The following is a 26885-nucleotide window of genomic DNA, read 5'->3' as shown; positions in this document are numbered from 1 at the left end:
TAAAAGAAGAGGTGAAGGACATTGGACTTACATTCAGGCAACAGACTCTATTATAAAGGCAGGGAAGACTACACATACGGTGGAGTAGGTTTCTTAATCAACAAGAAGAGAAAATCGCAAATTCAAATAATTGACAGCATATCAGACAGGGTTACATACATGGTCTTAAAACTAAGTCCAAAAACTAAAATAAAGATCGTGCAAGTTTATGCTCCAACTGAAAAAGCAACCGATGAGGAAATAAATTCTTTTTACGAAGACGTTAAAAAAGCTATTGACAACAACAAGGAATCCAAAATAGTAATAATGGGAGACTTTAACGCCAAAATTGGAAGTAAGATTGAAGACTCTGAAAGCAAGATTGGAAATTTTGGATTCAGCACAAGAAACACAAGAGGATAAAAATTCATGGAATTCCTGGAACAAGAAAACATGTATGTTATAAATACCTTCTACAAAAAGAAACCTAACAGAAAATGGACATGGGTCGCACCTAACGGAAGTACCAAAAATGAAATAGACTATTTTCTCCCAAACAACAAAGGAATATTTGAAGACGACACAACAATAAACAACGTAACAACGGGTAGTGACCATCGTATAGTTAGAGCAAAAATAAATATTAACATGAAAGAAGAAAGAAAAAGGATTTTTAAAAAAACAACGAGGATAGATGCCTTTAAACTAAGAATAAATGAAGAGTAATTCCGAGAGGTCTTAGCGGATAAGTTCGAATCTGATCCTTCACATAATCAAGATCAAATTGACGAGATTAATTAAAACCTAAATAAAAACCTTCTCGCAGCAGGACTACAGGTCGCAAAATAAACAAGGACTAAAGAAGACAAAATAAGCAATGAAACTAAACAGCTAATGACGGAAGGAACACAACTACTAGCGCAAAACAAACGCCATACTCAAGAATGCAGAGAACTTAATAACAATTAGAAAAGAACTAAAACGCAACATACAAAAATGGAACGAGAACTTAATAGAGCGAGTCATTGAAAACAACAGAGGCTTAAAATATCTAAGACCCGCACTAGGAGTTCACAAAATCAAAATTAAAGATGCCAACAATAAGGTAAAGAAGGACAAATATAAAATAACAAATATTGTCGAAGACTTCTACACATCCTTGTACAGCTCGCAAGGCCAGGCTAATGAAACAACAAAGGAGAACGTCAAAAGAAAAATAAAAAACGTGGGATCAGAAGTACTACCAAATATAAAGGGATTCGAAATAGAAAGAGCTTTAAAAGAGCTAAAAAATAATAAAGCTCCAGGACACGACGGTATAATTGCCGAGCTCTTGAAAACAAGCAAGACAGTAACAATCCCTCTACTAACAGAGCTATTTAATAGATGTCTCCATAATAGTAAGATCCCTAAAGACTGGAACGAGAGTCTAGTAATACTCTTACACAAAAAAGGGGACAAATGTGATCTACAGAATTATAGACATATATCGTTGCTCGGTCAAGTATACAACCTATTTATGAGAATTATTAACAACCGGTTAACCTACAAAATGGACAATTACCAACCGGTTGAACAGGCTAGTTTCCGCAAAGGATATAGTACATCAGACCATCTGCTGACAATGAGAATATTGATAGAGAAGGCAAATGAATATCAACTACCCGTATTTCTTGCCTTCGTCGACTATGAAAAGCCGTTTGATAGTATCGAAATGTGGGCCATAGAACAAGCTATTAATAATTGTAGAATAGATTCGAGATATAGGCAACTAATACATAATATAGAAAAAGTGCGGAAATTACTAGAAGAGCAGGACTATCATGGACTTAGTTTTATACTTAAGAACCGCAAAATACCCCAATACTTAAGGAGCAAAGTGTTCAACCAATGCATCCTTCCTATCATGACATATGGATGTCAAACCTGGACCCCAACCAAGGCAAACATGAATAAACTAGCCACAACAGAAAGAACAATGGAAAGAGCAATGTTAGGTATACGACTGTGAGATAAAAAGAGGAACGACTGGGTAAGATCCAAAACAAAAGTCGAGGACATAGCAACAAAAATTGCCAAACTTAAATGGAGCTTCGCGGGCCACACTGCTAGACAAAAAGACCAACGTTGGGATACTACAATATAACTTTGAAGACCTTACGAAAGTAAACGACCAAGAGGAAGACCACAGATGAGATGAGTTGATGACATTAAAAGAATAGCCGGAACAAATTGGAAATACGAGTATGTTGCTCAGGATAGAGACCGATAGAAGGAGTTGCGAGAGGCCTATGTCCAAACATGGACGACAGAAGGCTAAGAAGAAATTGAAATTAGTCATTTTCATATTGGCTCAAATGACTTCTCTGTAATACTTAAAAACGAGGGGTGCGTCCTAGATTTCTCACTCCTGTAAAAAAGTAACCTAAATAACGATCCGAAACTATGTGTATGAACGCTGTACTGTATCAAATCGCCAAAAATGGGGTAAAAATTTTCCCCGTTCCTACCAATATTTTTATACGGCATTAGGTCGCAGGTCATTATTTTTGTATGACGTATAATATAAATAAACTTAGGTATATAAACTTATACCTAAGTTTATAAATGCCGTACAAAAATGGTTGACCAAAATACCCCACCCCCCTTGAGTGGTAAGTTCACCTTACCTGTGTAGCCACCTCTACCGATAAAAATTGACGGCATAGTTTCTAAAGTTATTATTACATTTAGTATTGTAGATATTTTAATATAACGCAAATATAATATGTTTATTTGGTTGGTTACTACTCCACTGGTATCAACCGGGCAAATATGGTACCAAATGTCCGAAAAAAAATTTGCATAACTTTTCTAGATAAAATTGTTTGATAGGGGTGGCGAAACATGCAAATAAACAATAAAAAGCAAACATTTTAATTTTATAATTTTAATAGAATTTTAAAAATAATTGTCATAGTTCTCTTCTAGTTTTCTAAAATAAACATTTCATAGTTCTCTTCTAATTTTTTTATTTAATTTAAGTCCTAAACACAGTCTATTTCTATTTGATAAGTCAATGAGTAAACACCTGGTTTGTCTTATTGGTAAGTCGATTCACTAACCACTTTCTGGAACTAATATTTATCCAGTCGTTTCTAGACATACTTATTTAATATTTTGGCATCCAAAATATTAAAATCAAATTATGGCATCATCCCCACATACAGCGAGCTCAAACTAGTTTCGCTACAGTAACCAAAATCACACAGAAAAAAAACAGCTAACAGCAACATAATATCCCAGTAAAACTTAGGCCATCATTATCAATGCTATTCCAGACGTAGTGCTATTTGATTACATCAAGACAATCGGCAAAATTGTTACTTCAAAAGAATCTTTGCTTCACGTATTTCTAACCAGCGTATATGCATCTTCCTTCCTTTCGTATCCTTGTTCTTCTTCTTCTTTTTATGCAGACATGACTCTGTCTGTTTTTCAACGCGCCCTTAGTAAGTTCCATGGTTGTCGTAGTCTTCCTTCTGATCGTCTTTCTATTGGGGAACCGTGTCTTACCGTATTTACGACTCTATTTGTTGCCAATCGTCTTTTATGACCGTTTCATTATACCCTTTTATTTCTTTGTTTGATGTACTCTGTACCAAGGTCACAACTATAAGAGGCAATGTACACATTAGAAATATAGACGGAACTTATAGAAGCTACAAAAGCTCTGTATAAAGAAAATAAAGTGTCCATTAAAATGAGAGCAAGAATCATAGGAGATTTCACCACAACAAAAGGGCTCCTGCAGGGTTGTTCCACATATCCGATCTTATTCAAAATATACTTAGAAAAAGCCTTGACTACATGGAAAAGAAAATGTGAAGGCATGCGAGTACCGGTACGGAACGAATACCTATATACGTTAAGCTTTGCACACGATCAAGTGGTGATTGCACAAGACTAAGACGACCTCAGCTACATGATTAAGAAACTACAAGAAGAATATACCAAGGCTGGCATAGTTATTAACATCGCGAAAACAGAGTACCTATCTACAAGTGAAGAAGACATAGAAGATCTACATATTGATGACAACGTAACAATCAAAGGAAAGGATAAAGTCAGATACTTGGGGTTTAAAATCACGAAAAAGGCAACAATAGAGGTTGTAATTACACAAAGATTAGGACAAACAAGAACAGCAATCCGACAACTTAACTTAGTATGGTGGGATAGACACCTAAATATGAAGACAAAAACACAGAACTATAAAACATTAGTGCGAAGTATTATGACATATGGGGCTAAAAATTGGATCAGAAACAAGAAAAACAGCAGTAAGATAGTAGCAACAGAGATGGAATGCCTGCGATGATGCTGCAGAGTAACAAGAATGGAATAGAAGAAGTAATGACAAAATAAAGCAAAGAACATCAATAGAAACAGACATATTAACATATATAGGACAAAAAAGACTAAAGTGGTATAGACATGTAAGAAGAACTAGCGACAGTAGATGGATAAAGAGAATAACCGAATGGAGCCCCATAGGAAGGAGGAAAAGAGGACGACCTCGAAAATCCTGGAGGAACGAAGTAGAAGACGCCATGAATAAGAGAGGCCTAAACGATGGAGAATGGAACAACAGAGAGAGATGAAAACGGTTGAGCGAGGGAAGGCAGTGAATACTGTAGAATCCCTGAATATATATGATGCTCTCCACTTTGCGTCATTTTTATTTCTTCATAATTATATTAAAGTCACCATCTTCATAATTATATTATATATCAATCTTCACTTTGAGACAGTAGTATTGCGTCATCTGCATAGCAGATTGTTTGTTGTTTTTCTTCCATTTGGTATCCTTTATTTTGTTCTTACTTTTTTATTATTTCATCCATAATAGTTTTGAATAATAGAGGACTCAGGGAATCTCCCTGTCTTATTCGATTGCCACCAGAGTTTCAATATGGTCACTTAGTTCTTCTTCTAGTTTTACTTTTATTATGTTGTTTTGGTAAATATTTTCGATTTATCGTTTTGATTATTCCTAGAGGTACTCTTGCGTACAATAAGTGGATAATTTCCTTTAATTTAACCTTATGACTCATTATAAATATAGCATCGGTGCACGATCTTCCCTACCGAAATCCATGTTATTCTTCTGATAATTTTATAGTTTTAGTCAGTTTATTTTTTATCACTTTGGTTATTTTAATGCTGTGTTCTTTCGTTTCTCGTCACCTCTGATGTTGGTGGTTCATTACCGTCACCTTTAGTAAATAGAGATCGAAAGTAGTCTGCCCATGTTTATTTCTGAATATGTTTTGTTTTTATTAGTTCGTTCATTTCTTTTATTTGTTATATGATCATTCTCCATATTTCTTTTTGTGTTCCGTAGAAGTCGTGTTCCACCTATTTTGGGGAGCTCTGTCAGTGTTCCTTATTTATTTATAAAGTATTTGTTTTATTTCTGATTTGTTTATAGTGGTGCTGTATTTGTTCTGTTCTGTATTGTTAAAAGGTTTTCTTCTTTTCTATACATTTTTCTTTACTAAGGCATGTGGTTTTCTTTTTTGATACGTTAGTGTTCTTTACTCTCCTCTCTCTTTAAGTGATTCTGTTGCTGCGTTAATTATGTTATTTTTTAGTTTTTCCCAGCCCTCCTAGATGTTATCCTTTTCTAATATTTCATTCTCAGCGATCTTCTATGATATTATTTTCTGTATTTCGTGTTTATAAGTATTTAGTGGAATCCGTATTTGGTTGGAGTCCGGTAAAATAAGGATGCAACCTCGGAATGAAAGATAATAAGCTGAAAATTTGCATACGTCTTTATTTTAATGGTATAAAACTTACCTCAAAAGTCTCATATAATCACGTGTCCGCAACTTAAGATATTTAAGGTCAAAGGTCACGAAAATGAGTTTTCTGCAAATATCTCGTTTCTCTTACACTTTATGACATTTAAGGTGGTAACAAAAATTGTATAATGGAAAATTCTCTTCAACTTTTGTCTGAAGTACTTTTATGTACCTTTAACCCTTCTTAAGATAGAGCGCAAAGAGTGGGGGACCGCTTACCTGTGTATACGGTAACGCGAAGTCAGCCAGTAGGATTCAATTTATTTAATTATGTTTGATAAAAAGTTTAGAAATGGTTGGAAACCGTACATTAAATTAAAACGTTTCTCACAATTATTTTATTTTCAGTACAAGTATTTTCATTTGAAAAGAAAAAGATAAATATATTTACCACAACCCTAACTTTAACCCCTAATCGCAAGTTGATAACACATATATTTATTTTATATCTAAAATTTAGCATTTTAGCATAAACGTGTTAAACATTGTGGAGAACACCGAAAGGTTTTCTGCAAATTCCGTTAATCAGTTAGAGCTCCAAGTGAGTTGAATGTACTGTACGTATTGTAATAACTAAATAATATACAATTTTAATTAAAAATTGTAAAAATAAATCTTAATTGTATAAACCTTACCTCATTAGAATCGCAACGCCCCCAACAAGCAGTAACAGAAATCTTATCCCAGCATTGTTTACCGTTTTCATCGGACTGAGTTACCATGTAGGTGTATTGCTTCTTATGACATTTCAAGGTGTATGGATCATTAGCTATTGGTTCGTCTGATTCTAAAACCGCATTGATTATAACTGCTCCGGCAAGACTCCAAGTTAACGCCAACCACACCACAACGCCCAACATAATATGAAACCTGGAATCAAAATTAAATAATTTTTTTACAACTATTGAGATACCATAAAGTTTTTTAGATTAAAAAATAGTAAACTGTTTATCAAGCTGATTTTAAAAACAATGCATTTTTTCTTCTGTACCTACTAATTTTTATAGACAAAAATTGAGTATTTTATTCATGTTTATCCATATTGCTACAATAAGCTTCTGAACAGACATTTATTTGAGAAAGAAAATTTTTCGGCCAATATTTTCGACTGGTATGAAAGTTTGTTGCCTGGCAATTTTCGCAAATTAAATTTTGATAGTTAAATTACGATACGTCAGTCCAATGATTTTGTTAAAATTTTATGAGCGAAAATTGCCAAAAGCTCAACGAAACATAATCTTTATTTATTTGTTAACAATATTAAATATAAAATTATTATAAGTTATAGTAGTTTGCCCATTTTTTCTACCAAAGCATTATTTTGTGTATTATTGACCTGTAGCATTTGGGAACTTGAAGGTCCAGCTTCATTTGTTGTTCTGAAATTTTCTATCAACTTCGGGTGGTGACTGAAATCCATCTGCAGATATGGTTTTAGAGAGCTTGCATTTGAGGGACACGCTAATTTAATTAACTCCTGTTCAGAAACACCTTCCTTAAACTGTAGCGTTTTAAATTTGGTGGAATATTTTCGTTTTTCTGTTCGCAAGTGAATTTTAAAACGATCAATATATTATGGCATTTTAAGTTGAGATTCTAAATATCAAGTTTTGGTATTCAGTTGTTTTTGTCATTTGTTTACATTTGAGTCCCCTAATATAATATTACAAGTCAGGTATACGGTTTTTCTAAGACGTATTAACTGAGAATATTTTTTTTTGTCTTTGTTTACATTAATATTCCCCTATTCTCTGTATGTATTGTGAGGTAAAAAATTTCCAGTTAACCAATTTAAAAGTAAATAATCGAGATTATTTTTTGTCGGTTCGTTACTAAGAACGAGGTCAAAAAAGGGTAGATTGTTTGTTTTAAGTTTGTAGGCAAAAACTAGCTTTGAGGCGCGAGGGGAATTTATTTTGCGTTGAAATTTGTAAAATGTAAGGCATTTAAGAGTCGACATTTAAGCCCCAAGCAGAGCAGACGTGCTACAATGGAGTGAAGCAAGAGATGCCAGAGTAGAAAGATTTTTTTTTGTGTTATGTCTTAAGACCGGTTAAGGTGATAATACTCGTTGCAATATGGCAGTTTAGAACAGATTAATCACCATAAAATTTATGAACCGGCACTGAAGAAATTTGGAAAATTATTATATAGGATGTCCCCGTTGTCAGCTTGCTTCCTCCACAGAAAATAATTCTACATCTCTTGATTGTTCGTCCCTGAGTATGGAAATGGTTTGCTTTGTCCCTGTTGGAGAATATGTCCAGATAGGTGTTCCATAGATGTTAACAATTTTTTTTGAAAATTAAGTGCTAAACAGTGAAATCAAGGTAACATTTAACATATTAATTTTAAAGTAAAGAAAGACAATTTTTTGCTAAAACAATAATTGCTTTCATTAAAATTTAAAGGAATTGTAATATTTAATAAATTGTAAATTTTATGGTTTAACAGCTGTCATTTTAATTGTTGTTTTTTTATGTAATGTTAACATATGACAGCTAGCTTTGTTCTTTTCGATATTCATTTGTTTTGTTTGTTCAAAAAAAGGTTAATCTCTGTGCGATAACATTTGTAAGTTTCGTAGTATCTATAACCCCTTTGTAAACGAAGTTTGTAAACGGACACATGTAAGTTTTTTATTGTGTATTTGGCAACTATTTATATAGTATATTTTTTGTGCCATTTTTATGTTTGATAATTGTTTGTATGAGACAAAAATAAACGTTTGATTTGTTTCTCTGATCCATTTTTTTATTTATTTAGAAAAATCTCCTAACCTTTTTGTATGTTTACTTTTTAAGAAGGAAGAAACTTTCTTTCCCCCAGCAGGAAGTTTTCTCGAAGCGGCGTCCCTTTTAAATAGCTAGAGTTATTTCTTCTTGTCTTTTTTTGCCCATTTGTCCAGGAGATTTATGTAAGTAACCTTTTTATTTCATTCATTGTGTAGATACCCCAATCCGACCCATTTATTTCAACTTATCCACGATCCCAGCTCTCCAACAACCAACTGAGTGTCGTTCGCACTAGTAGCGTTTATTTTGCTTGCCTTATCTTCGCTCCCATAGTTTCTGCCCCCCCTTTTTCTACCCCTATGTTCTTACCCTATGGTAAGCAAAATAATTTAGTTACAAAACAAGGCTGACACAGCTGAAGATCGATGAGAATGGTTTGTTATTTTATATTTTTTTGTGTCTACTATATACACCGTATTATAGATACGGTCTTGATTCCAAGTGGACATTTTTTGAATCAAGATCAATCTTTTAAATTGAGGTGAACGGTAAGAAAGAGTATGTTTGATAAAATCTTTGGTCTCCTTTTTTCCATTAATTAAAAAAAAATCTAACTAGGCACTAATTTTCGTTTGATGAATTTCTTACCAGCCATTTGCTGCTTGCCAAACTTTTCGAACCGCATTGATTTGGGTTGAAAAAAATGCTGTTTTTAATTCGGCATGTAAATTCTCCCATAACATCAAGTTCCTTTTGGAAAAAGTAAATCTTACAGTTTACAGCCTCATTGCCTCTCCAAGCAAGTTTAAATGAGCAAAGGTGAAAGAACTTTTTTTGTTTTTCATCGGGGGTTTCCTCGTCGTAGTTTTGAATGATTTTTAATAGTTCTTCGGTGGATAATGCTTTTGAACTGAGTTTTCTTCTTTTTTAAACACTTTAAAGCTGCCTCCGCTTGGTATCTCTGACCAATTTGGCACATTTGAAAGATATATCTGTGAAAGGGTCGATTTTTATGCCGTACTCCTAAAATATTTTTCTTGTATAGACGCCATTGCCTTTTTTCATGTAAAAGGCATAATCATGCCCCGGAAACTTATATGAATGACCTTGGATCATTCCCCCATTAACACCAGCGAGTTAATAAAGAGAAATGACAGCCTATCTCTCTCACGAAGACTTTAACCAATCATTTATTTTAACGATTTTAACACAATCTCGGGGTGTCACAAATAAAATAAGCAAATGAAGCTTAATTCCGCAATGTCAATTCTGTCAAAAGTAATGACAGATCTTCCGTTCGTTTACAAGCTTTCAATTTTATTTTATTATCTTTAACTTTCGTTTGCATTTATTCTTAGTAATTTTAATTTAAGTGGTTATTTAGTTTTTAAAGTTTAGTTTTAGTTAACTATTGCAGCAAAGAATTTTTGTGTTGTGCTGACTCACTGCTCACTCACTGAACAAAAAACCGAAATCATTAGATCAACCTCGGAATATGATTGAATGCAATTTTCACATATTCAATCTATTAGATATAATAAAATATTTTATTCAATTAAATCAGACAATATCAAAAAAATTAACTCACTATATCAGTCCTGTTGTAAATCTGTTCTTAAAACTGATCCAAAATGGATTAAAAATTTATCTACCACAACTATTCCTGATGATATTCTAGGTTTCTTGGCATTAGGTAATAAATTTAGCATCGAACCAAAGTTAGGAAAAGATTTTCAAGTAAAAACACTTTTAGCAGACTTAGAATACATAATTTCTTCATTGCCATCTGAATTAGAACAAAACTTAATCCGATCAAGAACCACCAACATTATCACTAATCACATTTTGAATACTTCTAAATCATCTAATACTTTTTTTCATAACTTATATACTAAAACTAAAAAATTTCTTAAATACAATCCTGAGCTCTTAGTAACAAAAGCAGACAAAGGTAATGTTACAGTCATCTTAGAAAGAACTCACTACTTACAACTGTGTTCCTCTCTTATAGATAATGATAGATCTTATGTTTCACTTACATCCAATCCCACTTTTTCTCTGCAAAGGAAATGCAATACATTAATCGCATCCTTAGCCTCATCCAATGAGATTGACCGTAACACAAAGAAAAAAACTAACAACATATAATGGGAACATTGCAAAGTTTTATGCTTTGCCAAAAATCCACAAACCAACACTATCGGTTCGTCCCATAGTAGCTTCCATTGGAACACCCACTGAAAATATCTCAGCTTTTGTTACAGACATACTTACTAATGCATATAATTATGAAAGTCAATATTACATTAAAGATTCTTTTGAGATGGTAAATAAATATAATAGCTACATACTACCATCAAATTATGTCCTCGTTAGCCTTGACGTTGTATCCTTATTCAGCAATGTTCATCTAAGAATATGTTTGACATCAATAGAGATCAACTGGGACCGTATTAGAGGTTGTTGTTCCATGTCTTACGACAGATTCATCAGCATCGTCGAATTTCTCTTTAACAACACTTACTTCTCATTTAATGATAAATTCTATCAACAAACTTTCGGTACCCCTATGAGAGCTAATATTTCTCCTATCATTGCAACTTACGTTATGGATTATGTATTAGACTCAGTCATTCCTTTACTATCCTTTAATATTCCATTTATTAAAAAATATGTTGATGATATCATTTTGGCTATACCCAATGACAAGGTAGATGAACTATTAGATACTTTTAATGGTTATGACCCCTACATCCAGTTCACTATAGAGAAGGAAGATGGTAATTGGTCCGTCCCCTTTCTCGACATAAGGATGATCAGGGAAACCAACAACATCAAAATAGATTGGTATCAAAAACCGACCCATTCTGGTAGATACCTTAACTACAACTCATACCATAATAATTCTACCAAAGTCAACTTAATTAAACAGATGAAAAATAGAGTAACAAAACTATCAGATCCTTCATTTCATACAAAAAACCTACAAATCCTACAGAAACTTTTTATTTCAAACGCTTATCCAACACCATTAGTTAATAAGATTTTGTTTAATACTATCCATGACGAAGATATTTCACCTTCCTTCGCGACTAACAATGCTGATCCTGATGTCTTAAGTGGGAACCCAGTCTCGGATACTCCTATAAACAAATATTTTTCATTACCATATTTCAGAGATATCACTCCGGGTTTAACAAGGATTCTGAAAAGTGTTGAAAATAGCTTTGGCAATAATAATAACAACATTAAACTTAATGTGGCTTGTAGATCAGCCCTAACAATTAATAATCTTTATTCTAAGATAAAAGATAAGACTCCCATAGATAGGCTTAGTAATATTGTCTACAACATTCCATGTCTCTCTTGCAACAATTCCTACATCGGTCAAACATCTCAATTATTGAAATCACGTATTACACTACACAAAAGTGATTCTCGACTTCACCCTGACCGTTGTGCATTAGCCAAACATGTACATTCCACTGGTCATCTCATGGACTATACCAACACCACAATTCTCCACCGTGAGAACAATAAATCTAAAAGAGAGTTCATTGAAATGTCTTATATTTTCCTTAACGATTTCTCCATTAATGTTAAGAGTGACATCAAGAATCTAAGCGATATATACCACCTGTTACTTAAATCAGATACCAAGAACAATACTATATCACAGATAACTAACTTGACTGATATATCCATTAACAATTAACATACCTTTATAATTAATTTTCATTAACAAAAAATATATAACATTCCCTTGCTTTTCTTAGATACATCTCAATAAGATTCAATAGTACATGAACAATATAATATAATTAAATAAAGAAAATCAAAATAATATTTCCCTTTACTGGGATTTAAATTCATTCGTTTCTTACCAATGAACCTTAACGACATAAAGATTCATACGAACTAATAATGAAGTTGTCAGCGCTTGCGTTCTGGCTCAAACAGAACCTCACTTTTAACTGTCTGAAAATCAAAAATTTAGTTATTGCCGATAATTCAAAGAATTACCTCCTTTTAAATGTAGTTACATTGGGTTTTTCGATTAACCTTGGGTAAGCCTTTACGTGTCAAGTTCAAAGCTACCATACATTTCGAACCTTATAAAAAAACTTTTTTTGCACATAGTAACAAAAAAGACCACTATGTTATTAGCAAAGTTTTTTAATATTCTAACTCTACAATTCTAAGTTACGGTAAGATCAATAATGTTTAATAGATAATATATGGTAGCTAATTATAATTTATTCTCTTTCAGCCCTGAAGAAGCCAAATTAATTCTCTTTGGCGAAAACGTTCGGCGAAACAATTGATACACATTAGAGTCTTTCTTGCAGATTTCCCCAATATTTAAGAGTTTACTATTTAACTAATCTGCAAAGATTAAATTTCTTTTCTATATATATATATATATATATATATATATATATATATATATATATATATATATATCGCCGTATTCCCATTCTCCTCCATCAATCCTCTCGGTCTAAGGCATGCTCCTTCTCCAAACCTCTCGATTCCATCGCTCTTCTAATTTCTTCATTCCATGAGCGTCGAGGTCTACCTCTTTTTCTTCCTCCAGAGGGCTTCCAACTGTGAAGTTTTTTAAGACCAACGTTTGTCCGGCATTCTCAATAGGTGTCCAAACCATTTTAAACCTTTTCTTCTATTCTGTCAATGACCGTTTCTGTAGCATTCATGTTATTTCTTATAGATTCGCTGGTCTACCTTTCCAGCCTTGATGTTCTAGCACTTCTCAAATAATCCATTTCCACTGTCAACAATATTTTCTTCAGGTCTGCATTAATTGTCCGTACTTCAGAGCCATAACAAAGGACTGATTCAACCATGGCTTGCCCTATTCTTTTTTTGTTCATTTTGGAAATGTTGCGATCCCACCATAAAAAATTTAAGATTCTACAGTTTTACGTCCCTGATTAGTTCGGTGATTAATTTCGGTTTCTCCCAAGCCGTTCTTATCAATGAGTGCACCTAAATATTTATTTTTTTTTGTCTTGTTTGATTTTCAAGGTCCTCGTCTATCAACACTTCAACCCTTGCATCTGAATTGATAACTAAATATTCTGTTTTCTTCATGCTGACTTGTAACCCCCATTTTACATATTCTCTGTATAGACGCTTTATTATAAATTCTAGATCATAAGAATCTTGAGCTAGGACGACTTGGTCATCCGCAAAGTTCAGGGAGAACAGTACGTAATTTCCTATGGATTCCCATTCCGTGGCAGTGATTTTTCCAATTTTGGAGGGCTGCCTCAATACATAAATTAAACAGTAAGGGTGATATACTGCATCCTTGTCTAAGTCCTTTAGTTGCTTTTATTGGCTCTGATAGTCTATTTCCGATTTTCTGGTAAGTAGTGTTATCACTTATGCTTCTGTGATTATTCTTTAAAGGGATGGACTAATGCCGAGTTGTTGTAAAGCTTGCCACAATTTAAGTCTTGGAACTGTATCATACGCCTTTTCTAGGTTGATGAAGACCACTCTATATGGAATGCTACAAAAAAATTTAAACGACCGACTATAACAAATTCACCTTTAAGAAAAATAGATATGACCTGGGCTCGCACAAACGCAGAAAAAACAACAGTATTCCCAGAGCATCTTTCAACTGTATTCGCAGCAGCACCAAATACTAATAACGATGAAGATGATGATATAATAATGTACCTCGAAACTCCATGTCAACTATCTCTTCCTCTGAGAACATTTACTTAGACAGAGGTTCGACAACAAATAACAATGATAAATCCTAAGAAAGCTCCTGTCTATGATTTGATAACAGGATAATTACTTCAGAATCTACTGAGAAAAGCAATGGTGTTGTTAACAATAATATACAGCAGCATACTACGTCTTCGATACTTTGATATGCAATGGAAATTTGCTCAAGTTACTATGATTCCTAAACCTGGTAAGCCTGCAACGCAAGCAAATTCATATCGCCCTATAAGCCTACTCCCAATAATGTCGAAAGTATTAGAAAGGCTACTATTTCATAACATCGAGCAAGTTGTTCCCATAAACGAAATTATACCACAAAACCAATTCGGGTTTAGACGTGAACACAAACAGCCATCCAACAATGCCACAGAATAGTAAATATAAATAAAACAACTCTCGAAGAGAAAAAGTTTTGCGCTGGAGTGTTTCTAGATATACAACAGGCATTTAATAGAGTATGGCATAAAGGTCTCCTCTATGAACTGAAATTACACCTAACAAACCAACTGTACTTTATACTAAAATCATAACTTACTGACCGTTACTTTCAAGTCAAAATTGAAGACAGCTACTCAAATTCAATCCCCACATACCACATCATACAATCTGGCGTACCTCAGGGTAGCATTTTGGGCCCATTTTTGTATCTGATATTTACAGCAGACGTTCCAACCAGCAATAATACTTTCTTAGCTACATCTGCCGATGACATGGGAATTTTGGCAGTGGATATCCTAATGTAGCATTACAAAAAGTACAAAATCATTTAGATCAATTACAAAACTGGCTTGAGCTATGAAAGATCAGTGTTAATGCTAGCAAATCAGTACAAATTACTTTTACAACAAAAAAATCTATGTGTCCACAAGTTTATATTAATAATACTAGTATTCCTATAAAACCAGTTGTCAAATACTTGGGATTGCACCTGGATGAAAAACTTACATGGAAAACACACATTAAAACTAAACGGAAACAACTAGATCTTAAACTAAAAAATATGAACTGCCTATTTATTAGAAGGTCTCAGTTATTTCTTGAAATTAAACAGCTTCTTTACAAAGCTATACTTATACCAGTTTGGGCATATAGAATAGAACTATGGAGCTGTAGTACACCTTCAAATACAAAGATACTTCAAACATTCCAATCCAAAATACTCCGTATGATAAGTAAAGTTTCATGGTATGTATCTACCCAAATACTTCACAATGATCTGGACATCCTATTACTTAAGGACATAATAAAGAATCAGTCAATAAAATATAAACATCGCACCACTGATCACAACAACGAACTGATAAATAACTTATTCACCCTACCACTTGCCTAAAGAAGATTGAAGAGGGTATGGCCAGAAGACTTACAGCAATAATACTTAGGCAACCGTGACTGGACTGTACCTAGCTCACTATAATTTACTTACAGACTATTTACTTATTACTCTGTGTATAAAGTAGATTGTAAACATGCAATGTAACAATAAAAAAATGTTGTATAACGGACCCCTCTCGTCGCGTAAATGGACTCTTCCAATTTCTCAACGCCAGAATAGAAGCTTCGCTTAAAAAAAAAGTTTTAGTTTACAACATTAAGAGCATAATATTCATATGGATTTTGTAATACGAAATTTAACGGTACCCTGACTTCGTCCAAATCGCCCAAACAATTCTGTTTTACACATGTTATACTCTATTAAAAAGACTATTGAAAAATAGATTATTTTTACCAAAAACATTATAGTTTAATTTTATTTTTGGTATAACTTTAATATTTTTCCTAACAGTTTTATTTTTAACTCTATTTCATTAAGCTCGTCTAGAAGCATTTACCGGTAATGAATCGTCGAAACGCTTTATTGCTTTAATAAGACGACTATTTTGTATTTGTAACATTTTTTATAGTAATTAAAGTTATTTCTAGACTTTCTCAATATAATCATTACTTATAGAACTACTAGACCTAAACTTTTTTAAAGGTTGAGTGAAGTTGGAGCAAAAATAATTTAGATGACCTTATTTCTTTTTCATTTTGTACAGCGTATTAATATTTTATTTTTCAAGATACACTCCGTTCGCTGTATCTTTGCACGTCATAGTTGTACGAATTAAATCAAAGCGTTTAAACCAAACGTAAGTCTTTTCTAGATTCATAAAATAATTAGGAAATGTTTAATATCCCATTAAACGTATTTATAGTGATTGTTTTTGTTTATTTATTGTACTGGATGTTAAAAACTCATTATACAATTGTTTTGAACGTAATTTTGAGTTTTATACATATTCAACGTTATTATAATTATTGGAAGGAATGCTCTATTTGAAATACTGTAGTCGAGAAAGATGGACCCAAGATCGAACAGCTTAAATTCTTATATTTATTTATTTATTTATACACCAAAGCATCCAACAGCCGAAGCCAGTTACTGGATGAAAAAAAGTTTTCATTTAAAATACAATATTAAACATTTACATCGTATACATATGTCATTCAATTTTTAATCTTAAGCATAAGAAAATGCCCTAAAAGATAAAAAAAAAACTCTTGTGCATGCTTTTCGAACTAAGTTACTAACACAAAAAAATTAATTAAACTTTACAAAACAAAATAATAAAAACAATGGAAAAAGAAAAATTTCGAAAATAAATTAATTTGTAGAAAACTTAAAGGGTGTTACAAATTAGTCCTCAATCTGTTAGGCCAAAATAATACGACTTTTCTTATGTCGCATACCTTGAGACTTAGTATTTATTTTTTATACTAGCTGGTTTTTATCAATTTTTTTTTACTTGTGTATCGAACTTCTCTGTAGTTTCCAAAATAAAGTGTAGAAAGTTATGTGTTAAAACCTATTTCCACAAATATGACTAAATGACTAAATTATTAAAATAAATTGAAACAAAAAAAAAAACAAAATATCAAAATTATATATTTCCTTCACTTTCAGACTCCAAGCTATCTCCAGGATTTACTATGATGGGTTGAATATCAATATCAACTATATTTTGCTTCGGGACACACCACTTTTGAATAATTTCATGAGTATGTCTTACACATTTTTCCCAAATCTCTCCATTACATTGATTAAGCGCCTCTTTCCACATATTTATAACAGTACTATCAGAATAGCCGTCCCTACCAATATACTTATTGTAATATGACTTGCAATTTGCCCAAATTAATTCAATAGCGTTGAATTCGAAATGATAAGGAGGTAGTCTCAACACTTCATGACCATGCTCTCTTAGTAACCCATCAATAACATACACATTTTCTTTTTTATTCATTTTTTTAACTTGTAATAAATCAGGTTTTGTAAATTTTGGGCCAAATTGGATTTTATTTGTTGTCAGCCAGGTAACAATTTCATCTTTCTTTAAAGCAGTGGTAGGTTGTTTTTCTAAAAGAACACTATGATATGGAGCATTATCCATTACAATCAACGATGGTTCTTCTAAATTGGGAATTACTTGTGTCCTTATCCACTTAGTAAAAATGTCGTTGTTCATTTCTCTATGGTAATCAATATGTTTAGACTTAGAACAAAACAATAAACTTGCTTCAGAAACAAATCCTCTAGAAGAACCAGCGTGAACAATTATGAAACGTTTACCATCAAAACCTTCTGGTTTACGTACACTTTTGCTACTAGTGTCCTGCCAGGAAGTTGTTTTATTTCTTTTTTAATAAATCCATGTTTCATCCAAAAAAAACAAGTTTTCTTGGATGCACACTTTCCAGGTTTTCAAAGTACTTACGAAAGAATTTTGCTCGTAAAGCAGCAATATTGGTTCATTGGTTCGTTTGAATAATGATCTTCGATTGTCATCCTTTTTATATTTAAATCCTATATCTCTCAGTACAATGCTCAAGGATGTTTTTCCCATAGTAACAACACTTCTTTTTTCTCTAATTTACATTTCAAACTTTGTAGACTAACATACTGTTACGATAAATTCTGACCCAAAACCGTAAATATATTTATTACTAATATTTTCATTCATTCATGTATTTTTTTAGGTAATGCCTACCTGACACACGATAGGTCCCCCTTTGTATAAAAACAACAATTCGAACCTTCTGGAGACAAGCCGATTTAACCATACCGGTTCTGAGAACAATTCGCCGCTCTGTCTAGAAGGCCTTTCAGCAAAACAGCGGTCTATGTTCGATGTGTTTCGAGAAACAACTGTTTTCATTCTCGAATAACAGGACTTTATATTTAGAGGAATTTTGGTTATGGGGGGACAGTTAATAAAGAAGATTCGCGCTCGCGATATTGTTGTTACGCTCGCCTACTAATAAATTATTGTATATGTAGTGATAAATAAATAAATATCAGTTATTGTGCTTTTTAATGAATTAAGATAAGAACAAGACATTATAAATTAAAGACTTAACAATTAATAAATTCACAACAAATGGTGGCAGAAGTGAGATCGAACATAAATTAGACTTATAATAATAATACAAGTGGATATAAAATAAATTGTGAAAATGACGACAATTTATGAGCTGACAGTGACTAATTTAAGAAGACATCTAGAAGACAGAGAATTAGCTTCTACCGGAAAAAAGGCTGAGTTAGTCCAACGACTAAAGAACGCTTTGCTAGAAGAAGGTCTAGATCCAGAGACTTATATATTTGAAGATGCTGTCCTCTCGTCGATTTCGAAAGTTTCTTCTGATGTAGCCAAAGTTTCTGGTGATGTAGCCAAAGTTTCTGGTGACATCGCATCATTAGAGAACAAAGTTTCTGACGATATTTCGAAAGCTTCTTCTGATGTAGCCAAAGTTTCCGGCGACATCGCTTCGTTGGAAGACAAAGTTTCTAACGAGATTTCTTCGCTGGAAAGCAAAGTCTCTGCTAACATCTCTTCGGAAATCTCTAAAGTCACTTCTGAGATGTCTGCCCTGGACGATAGAATATCTTCGTTAAAAAACCAAGTTGCTGCCGATATGTTGGCCTTCGAAGAAAAGATATGGAAAGAGATGGAAAAGAAGCTGGAGGAAATAGGGACGGCAGAGAGAGGAAACAATCCAATTACAGTGGAGATAAAAGAAGACGAGACGAAATGTAAGTTGGAAACACGGCCGAAATTTGAAGGAAGTGGAGGTTCTGTCCATGTGAAAGTCCCAACTTTCGATGGAAAATCGTCATGGAACAACTACATGAAACAGTTCGAATCAGCCGCAAGAGCAAATGGATGGTCTGAAAAAGAAAAGGCGGTAAACCTGACTATCGCTCTTCGAGGAGATGCCTTAGATGTGCTTCAGACCATAGCCGTAGAGGAGACCGATGATTTCGAACAACTGAAGAAGAGGTTAAATATGCGATATGGCCACGAACATTTGGAGCATGTATATCAGTCACAGCTTAAAAATCGTAGACAGAAGAAAGATGAGGCTCTTCAAGAATATGAAGTAGATATTGCCAGATTAGTACGATATGCTTATCCAACAGCTCCCGAAGACATGATGGAAAAGTTGGCCGTTCAAACGTTTATTGATGGTCTTCGTGATCATGAAATGCAGAGAACACTACGATTAGCTCGTCACAAGACGCTGGTTGATGTCTTATCCGCCGCCCTCGAATATGAGTCAGCTACGCAGGCCTCTGGCGGTTACAGTAAAGTTAGGACTGTAAAAGAGGAAGAAGATGAAGATAAACTTGACCAGCTCGTTAATATGATAAAAAGCATGACATACAAGAAAACGAAGACCATCAGATGCTGGAATTGTGGCGAAATAGGACACGTACGAAGCTCCTGTAAGCACCCTAGGCACGACGCAAATCAAGAAACTCACCACCAGGAAAACTAGCACGGGTCAGCCTTAGGGGGGCAGCTTCGACCCAGAACTTTTCCAAAGACCCTCTCATACTAATAGCTTCTTTGAAATGTCGTGAAGATAGTGTATATGTAGATGGAGACATAAATGGTAAAAAGCATACGTTGTTGGTGGATACCGGAGCGACCAGAACCATTATACGCCCGACAGTTATAAACAGCCGAAAGAAACTGTTACCAACGAGGTTGCGACTTCGGACCGCTACAGGTGAAAATGCTAACATTCATGGAGAAATCCAGGTACAATTGGGAATTGGAGCAGAAAAGTTCGTCCATACTGTTATAGTTGCTGACATCGAAGAGGATGTTATATTAGGAATGGACGTAATGAATATGCATGGATTCCAATTGGATTTTAAGAATAAGGTAATCAAAGTTGGCAACGAGGAGGTATTTCTCCATCCACATAATGACAACACTGTGCAAGCAGCCATTACAGAAGATACAGTCGTGCCTGCGAGAAGCGAAACGATCATAGTAGCGCGACTACAGGGAATTGTAGACGAAGGGACACCTGTTATGATGGAGCCTTGGAACCACGACGATGAGGTTGGCCGTGGAATCATAATTGGAAAGGAATTGGTGACTTCGGCCAAAGAAATTCCTGTGAGACTTATCAATGTCAACGACTACCCAGTGACCATCAAGAAAGAGACAAAGGTAGGAACTTGTGTACCTGTGACATCCATAATCCGTCAGGCGACAACATCTGATAATTCCAACGACAAATTCGACCAAATGGTTGCAGTTGCAGGACAGTCTCTAAATCAGATGGAGAAAAGGAAATTAAGGGAATTTCTTCGGCAGTATCGTGATATTTTCGTACCGAAAGGAGGAAAGACGGGAAGAACTACCGTTGTTAAGCATAAAATTGATACTGGTAATGCTAAGCCAATTCGTCAAACAGCTCGACGATTACCACAGGCGAAGAGAGAGGAAGCTGAAACGATTGTTCAGGAAATGAAGAAAGACGGGGTGATAGAACCTTCTACGAGCCCATGGGTCTCTCCGGTGGTCCTGGTTAAGAAGAAAGACGGAACGACGAGGTTCTGTGTGGATTACCGTTTGCTGAACAACGTTACCAAGAAAGATAGTTATCCTCTGCCTCGGATCGATGACACATTGGACACATTGGCTGGAAGTAAATTATTTTCTACTTTGGATTTGAAGTCTGGATACTGGCAGGTAGAAATGGACCCAGTAGATAAAGAAAAGACAGCCTTCACCACAGGATCTGGATTATGGCAATTCAACGTTATGCCATTTGGACTCTGTAATGCTCCTGCGACATTTGAGAGGCTTATGGAAAATGTGTTGAGAGGGTTATCTTGGAAAACATGCCTGGTTTATTTAGATGACATAATCGTCTTGGGGGAGACATTCGAAGATCATTTGAGGAATTTAGAAAACGTTTTTAATCGACTTAAAGCTGCCCAATTGATGCTAAACCCCAAGAAGTGCCAGCTATTTCAAGGTAAAGTCAATTATCTGGGTCATATAGTCAGTAAAGAAGGAGTGGCCATGGATAAGGGGAAAATCGATTCCATTAAGGAATGGCCAAAACCAACTGAAAACATCAAGTGAGAAGTTTTCTCGGACTATGTACTTACTACCGGAGGTTTATTAAGAAGTTTGCAGATATCGCTAAGCCATTAACGCGACTTACGGAGGAAGCAAGAGATTACCGCTGGGATACAGACTGCCAAAATGCCTTTGAGACCTTGAAAAAGCATTTAATAACAGCACCAATTTTAGGGTATCCACTGCCAGAAGGAGAGTTCATCTTAGATACAGATGCAAGTAATGTGGGAATTGGAGGAGTGCTGTCTCAGATTCAAGGAGGACAGGAACGAGTCCTCGGATATTTTAGTAAAGTTCTTTCAAAACCTGAGCGGAATTATTGCGTCACGAGAAGAGAACTTCTGGCAGTAGTGAAATCAGTAGAGCACTTCTATCAATACCTCTATGGAAGGAAGTTTTTAATCCGAACCGACCATGCCGCCCTTAAGTGGTTGATGCAGTTTAAGAATCCAGAGGGTCAGATAGCCAGGTGGATCGAACGACTCCAAGAATACGATTTTAAGATTGAGCACCGAGCCGGAGTTAGCCACAGAAATGCTGATTCTCTTTCCAGAAGGCCATGCCCAGCAGAGTGTTCCCACTGCAACAAAACGGAATCCAAGGAAGCAGCAGTGCTAAGAACGACGATTGTCAACGACGACTGGACGCCTACTAAGATAAGGGAAGAACAAGAGAGAGATCCAGTTATACAGAAAATCCGAAAATGGAAAGAGGAAAACCGTCGACCACCTTGGCAGGAAATATCAAACCTATGCTCAGTAGTTAAGACGTATTGGGCCCAGTGGGACTCATTTATCATCGAAGATGGCTTGCTCAAACGAGTCCTGGAAAATGATGACGGTTCAGAGAAAAGAAGACAGTTGGTGATCCCAAAGAGCAGAATAGCCGAAGTACTTCGTCAGTTACACGACAGTCCATCGGGAGGGCATTTTGGTGTAAGGAAAACCCTTCAGCGAATTCGGGAACGGTTTTATTGGATGAACAGTTCCGACGACGTAAAAGACTGGTGTAAGAAATGTACTATTTGTGCTACGAGTAACGGGCCTCACCGGAAAAGGAGAGCTCCTATGAGACAATATAATGTTGGAAGCCCGTTTGAAAGAATAGCTTTGGACATTGCAGGGCCATTTCCAGAAAGTGAAAATGGGGGCAAGTACATGTTGGTAGTAATGGATTACTTCACTAAGTGGGTCGAGATCTATGCACTTCCAGACCAGAAGGCCGCCACCGTTGCAGATAAGTTGATCCAAGAATATATCAGCCGATTTGGAGTGCCTTTGGAGATCCATAGTGACCAAGGCAGGAACTTCGAAAGTGATCTATTCCAAGGGATATGTGATAGACTAGGCATGAAGAAAACAAGAACTACCGCGTATCATCCGCAATCGGATGGTATGGTAGAACGAATGAATAGGACAGTTGGCAAGTATTTGACAAAGATGGTGTCCGATCATCAGCGAGACTGGGACCAATACCTTCCGTTCTTCACAATGGCCTACAGATCTGCTGTTAACGAATCAACGGGCCAGACACCAGCCAGAGTCCTATTCGCACGCGAAATGCGACTACCTTGTGATCTAGAATTTGGGTGTCGACCTGGAGAAGATGTAGCAGGTGAAGATTATGTGATCGAATTACGAAGAAGAATGGACGATGTACATGAGTTGGTCCGTTCCCACCTTCAGATCGCTAGCGACCGAATGAAGAAACGGTACGATACACAAGCCGAAAAGGGTTGCTTTAAGAAGAACGACAAAGTATGGCTGTATAATCCCAAGAAGCGAAAATGTTGTTCTCCCAAATTGCAGCAGTTTTGGGAAGGTCCATACCTCGTCATGGAGAAAATCAACGATGTCATCTATCGAATAAGCAAGATTCCGAGGGGAAAGCCGATGATAGTACACCATAACCGGCTGGCGTCTTTCGAAGGTGACCACGACGTAGATGAAGAAGTGGAAGTAAACCAAGTCCAAGATGTGTCTGACCTCACGTTTGAGGAATTCATGGGTGCCTATGGAGGTACCGGTAAAGCGAGACATGGTGTTACCACCGAAGAAAAGCAAGATCTACTCGCGCTTCCCGATGACTACTCGCTGGCCCTTACCATCCCGGCCAGTATCAAAGACGCACCAGGGTTGGCATCCGTCTTTCGAAGGAAGTTTGGTCGAGTTGCAGAACTTCAATGCCAAGTGCCAGCTCCCGGTAAAACCTTGAAACTCCAAGATGCATCACGTTACCTTTTCTACCTGGTAACAAAAGACACTGCCCGTGACCAACCTACCTACCGAGATGTATGGGAAGCCTTACTTCAATTGAGAGAGCACGTACTAGAGTCCGACGTGCAAAAGTTAGCCATGCCAAAGTTGGAGTGCCGCCAATTAGATTGGAGGGTTATCCGAAATATGGTGGAAGAGATCTTTAAAGACACCGAAGTGCAGGTGTTAGTCTGTTGCAATCCGCATAGTTACTGGCGCGGAGAGAAAACCGTCCCTTGTCATTTTTATACAACTGGAAGTTGTAAAAGAGGGTCCAGTTGCCGATACCAGCATACCGTTCCGGTTCCAGTCCTGACAAGGTTCCAGGAGGAACAATCTTTTAAGAGGGGGGCAATGTTACGATAAATTCTGACCCAAAACCGTAAATATATTTATTACTAATATTTTCATTCATTCACGTATTTTTTTAGGTAATGCCTACCTGACACACGATGGGTCCCCCTTTGTATAAAAACAACAATTCGAACCTTCTGGAGACAAGCCGATTTAACCATACCGGTTCTGAGAACAATTCGCCGCTCTGTCTAGAAGGCCTTTCAGCAAAACAGCGGTCTATGTTCGATGTGTTTCGAGAAACAACTGTTTTCATTCTCGAATAACAGGACTTTATATTTATAGAGGAATTTTGGTTATGGGGGGACAGTTAATAAAGAAGATTCGCGCTCGCGATATTGTTGTTACGCTCGCCTACTAATAAATTATTGTATATGTAGTGATAAATAAATAAATATCAGTTATTGTGCTTTTGAATGAATTAAGATAAGAACAAGACATTATAAATTAAAGACTTAACAATTAATAAATTCACAACAATACTTTTCTAAAAAAAAAAAACTAGTAATAATAGTGAAACTTTATTTTAGAAGTGTTAATTTTGATGTGAAACATCTATTGGCTGGGGTATAAACCAGATCGTTTTTATTTTGTACAATATCACTTTGTAGGTACATATTGTACACAGTGTTTCGTATTGCCGTTTTAGTTCCTTGGGAAAGGACAGGATTGCTTTCTTTTCGTTTTTTAATTGTACGTACTGTACGCCGTGATACTTTCAAGGCAGCAGCTACCCTCTTAAATTAAAAACAATTACATGATAGGTAAATTATTAAACAACATACAATTCATTCTCTTGAGCACAAGCCAAAGGTGCCAATAAGGGTCCTCCGTATCTTTTTTCCAACTCAAAATATTACTGGGATTGACTGGGAGTTACTGGGATTGAAAATTTAATGTATTTCCTAGCATACTCTACAAATAAAAACCTTGAAAAAATATTCTGTTTGATATTTGTTTAATATTTATGACAACAAATAATGTTTTATATCGATCCGTTAGACAGAGTTTTGGCCAGATTAAAAAATGATACGTCAAATTAAAGGTAAGAAAATTTAACTGCAAAATTTATACTTACATCAAGGAATCCAACACTAAGTGAACCGTTAGTCGTTATAACAACTCTTTTTGAAAAAATTTATAACCTCAAGGCAGGAAAATGTAATGGAAAATTAAACAATATAAATATAATTTTTGTAAACACCACAACGCTGTGAAGTTGACAATAAGCAGGTTCAATGATGAGAATTTATCACAGACTGTTGTTATATTACTGTCTTTGTCTGATGTATTATTAAATGTTGGACAAGCGACTTAATTTCAACATTTTATATTCTGTGAGTAGAAATTGGACAAAATTTAAAAATAGTTCTTGAATAATTTCATACATGTGCAAAGATACAGCGAACGAACTGTATATTGCTAAAATTATTTAAAATATTGCATATATACTATTTTAAAAATTATCCCTCCCAGATTTTTTACTTTTTCAACAGAATTTAATTCATAATCAACAAAACTTCTGTACCTACTTTCGCAGTTATATAAATTCTAACTTAATAATTTAATAATCCTCTTCGAAATTCAACCTTTACGACAAAATCTGATGTAGCAAGTTAAAACAGTATGAAGTTAGCTGTTGTTTGGATCTTAGTTAGTATCTTTCATTTTGGAATTAAATTTTAAATTCTTTTATATCGACTTTTGGGGAACCGTCTGAAAATTCTTTTGAGATACAGAGGTAATTCAGTCAGCGCTTAGTCTGTTAAATATAAATGTTTTGTTTTATTTGGGTTTTCAAAATAAAGAGTTTAACATTTACTTCTTATCAATTGTTTAAAACATTTTTCTTTATAATATATAAATAACTTTATTTTAGAAAGCTCGTTTCCTTACGTAGAAAGCCTTACGTAGAAAACTCGTTTAAAAATATCATAATCCTATTTTATCCGAAAATTTGTTGTACCATTTGTTTTATTAAGTTTATTAATAAAAAGGATACCAGGGATACCTATGCTGCTACTTTAAGTAAGTTAGTACCATGGCTTTCTTGGAAAAGTACAGACATGATAAGTGAAAGAAATACCTAAACATAAAATTTGTTGTTGAATGTTAAGTGAAGTTACTTTATTTAATTGAAGCAATTGTCAATATTGTGTTTAACCAAGTGTGAAAAATAGTGATAATTGATTACAAAAAAAAAACGGGTATGGTAGTCCAGTGGGACTGCCGCTAGAAGTTACACTTTTATACATCCCAGTTCAAACATTTACCTTTTATGGATGCTGCGTTCTCACTGCAATACTGAGGTGCTTATTTTTCCGAGAGTAATACCTTGCAACGGATGAATTGTGTTTTTATGTAATGAAAATGAAGATTCGTCAGAAAATAAAATATTTTTTAAAAAGTGTACATTTTCATTTTGTTTATAATAATCAACATAATTTCACAAAACTCCATCCACCTAAAGTTATCTTCCGAAAACAGTTCTTGTGTTGGTTGTATCTTAAAACAGTAATA

At 34.9% G+C, this 26885-nt stretch overlaps 1 protein-coding gene across 1 annotated transcript in view; it reads right to left on the bottom strand.

Moving 5' to 3' along the window:
* Gpb5 (Glycoprotein hormone beta 5) overlaps nucleotides 1-26885 on the bottom strand; it is a 64426-nt gene that overhangs the window by 17021 nt on the left and 20520 nt on the right. The window contains exon 2 of the mRNA XM_072532754.1: nucleotides 6464-6698. Within this exon, the coding sequence (XP_072388855.1) occupies nucleotides 6464-6688 (225 nt within the window). The 5' untranslated portion in view covers nucleotides 6689-6698. The remainder of the gene's footprint in view (nucleotides 1-6463; nucleotides 6699-26885) is intronic.

This window comes from Diabrotica undecimpunctata, chromosome 5 (assembly GCF_040954645.1).
Source record: "Diabrotica undecimpunctata isolate CICGRU chromosome 5, icDiaUnde3, whole genome shotgun sequence".
NCBI classification, from domain to species: Eukaryota; Metazoa; Arthropoda; class Insecta; order Coleoptera; family Chrysomelidae; genus Diabrotica; species Diabrotica undecimpunctata.
The sequence above is the reverse complement of the archived record's forward strand: the minus strand, read 5'-3'. Positions and strand labels throughout refer to the sequence as shown.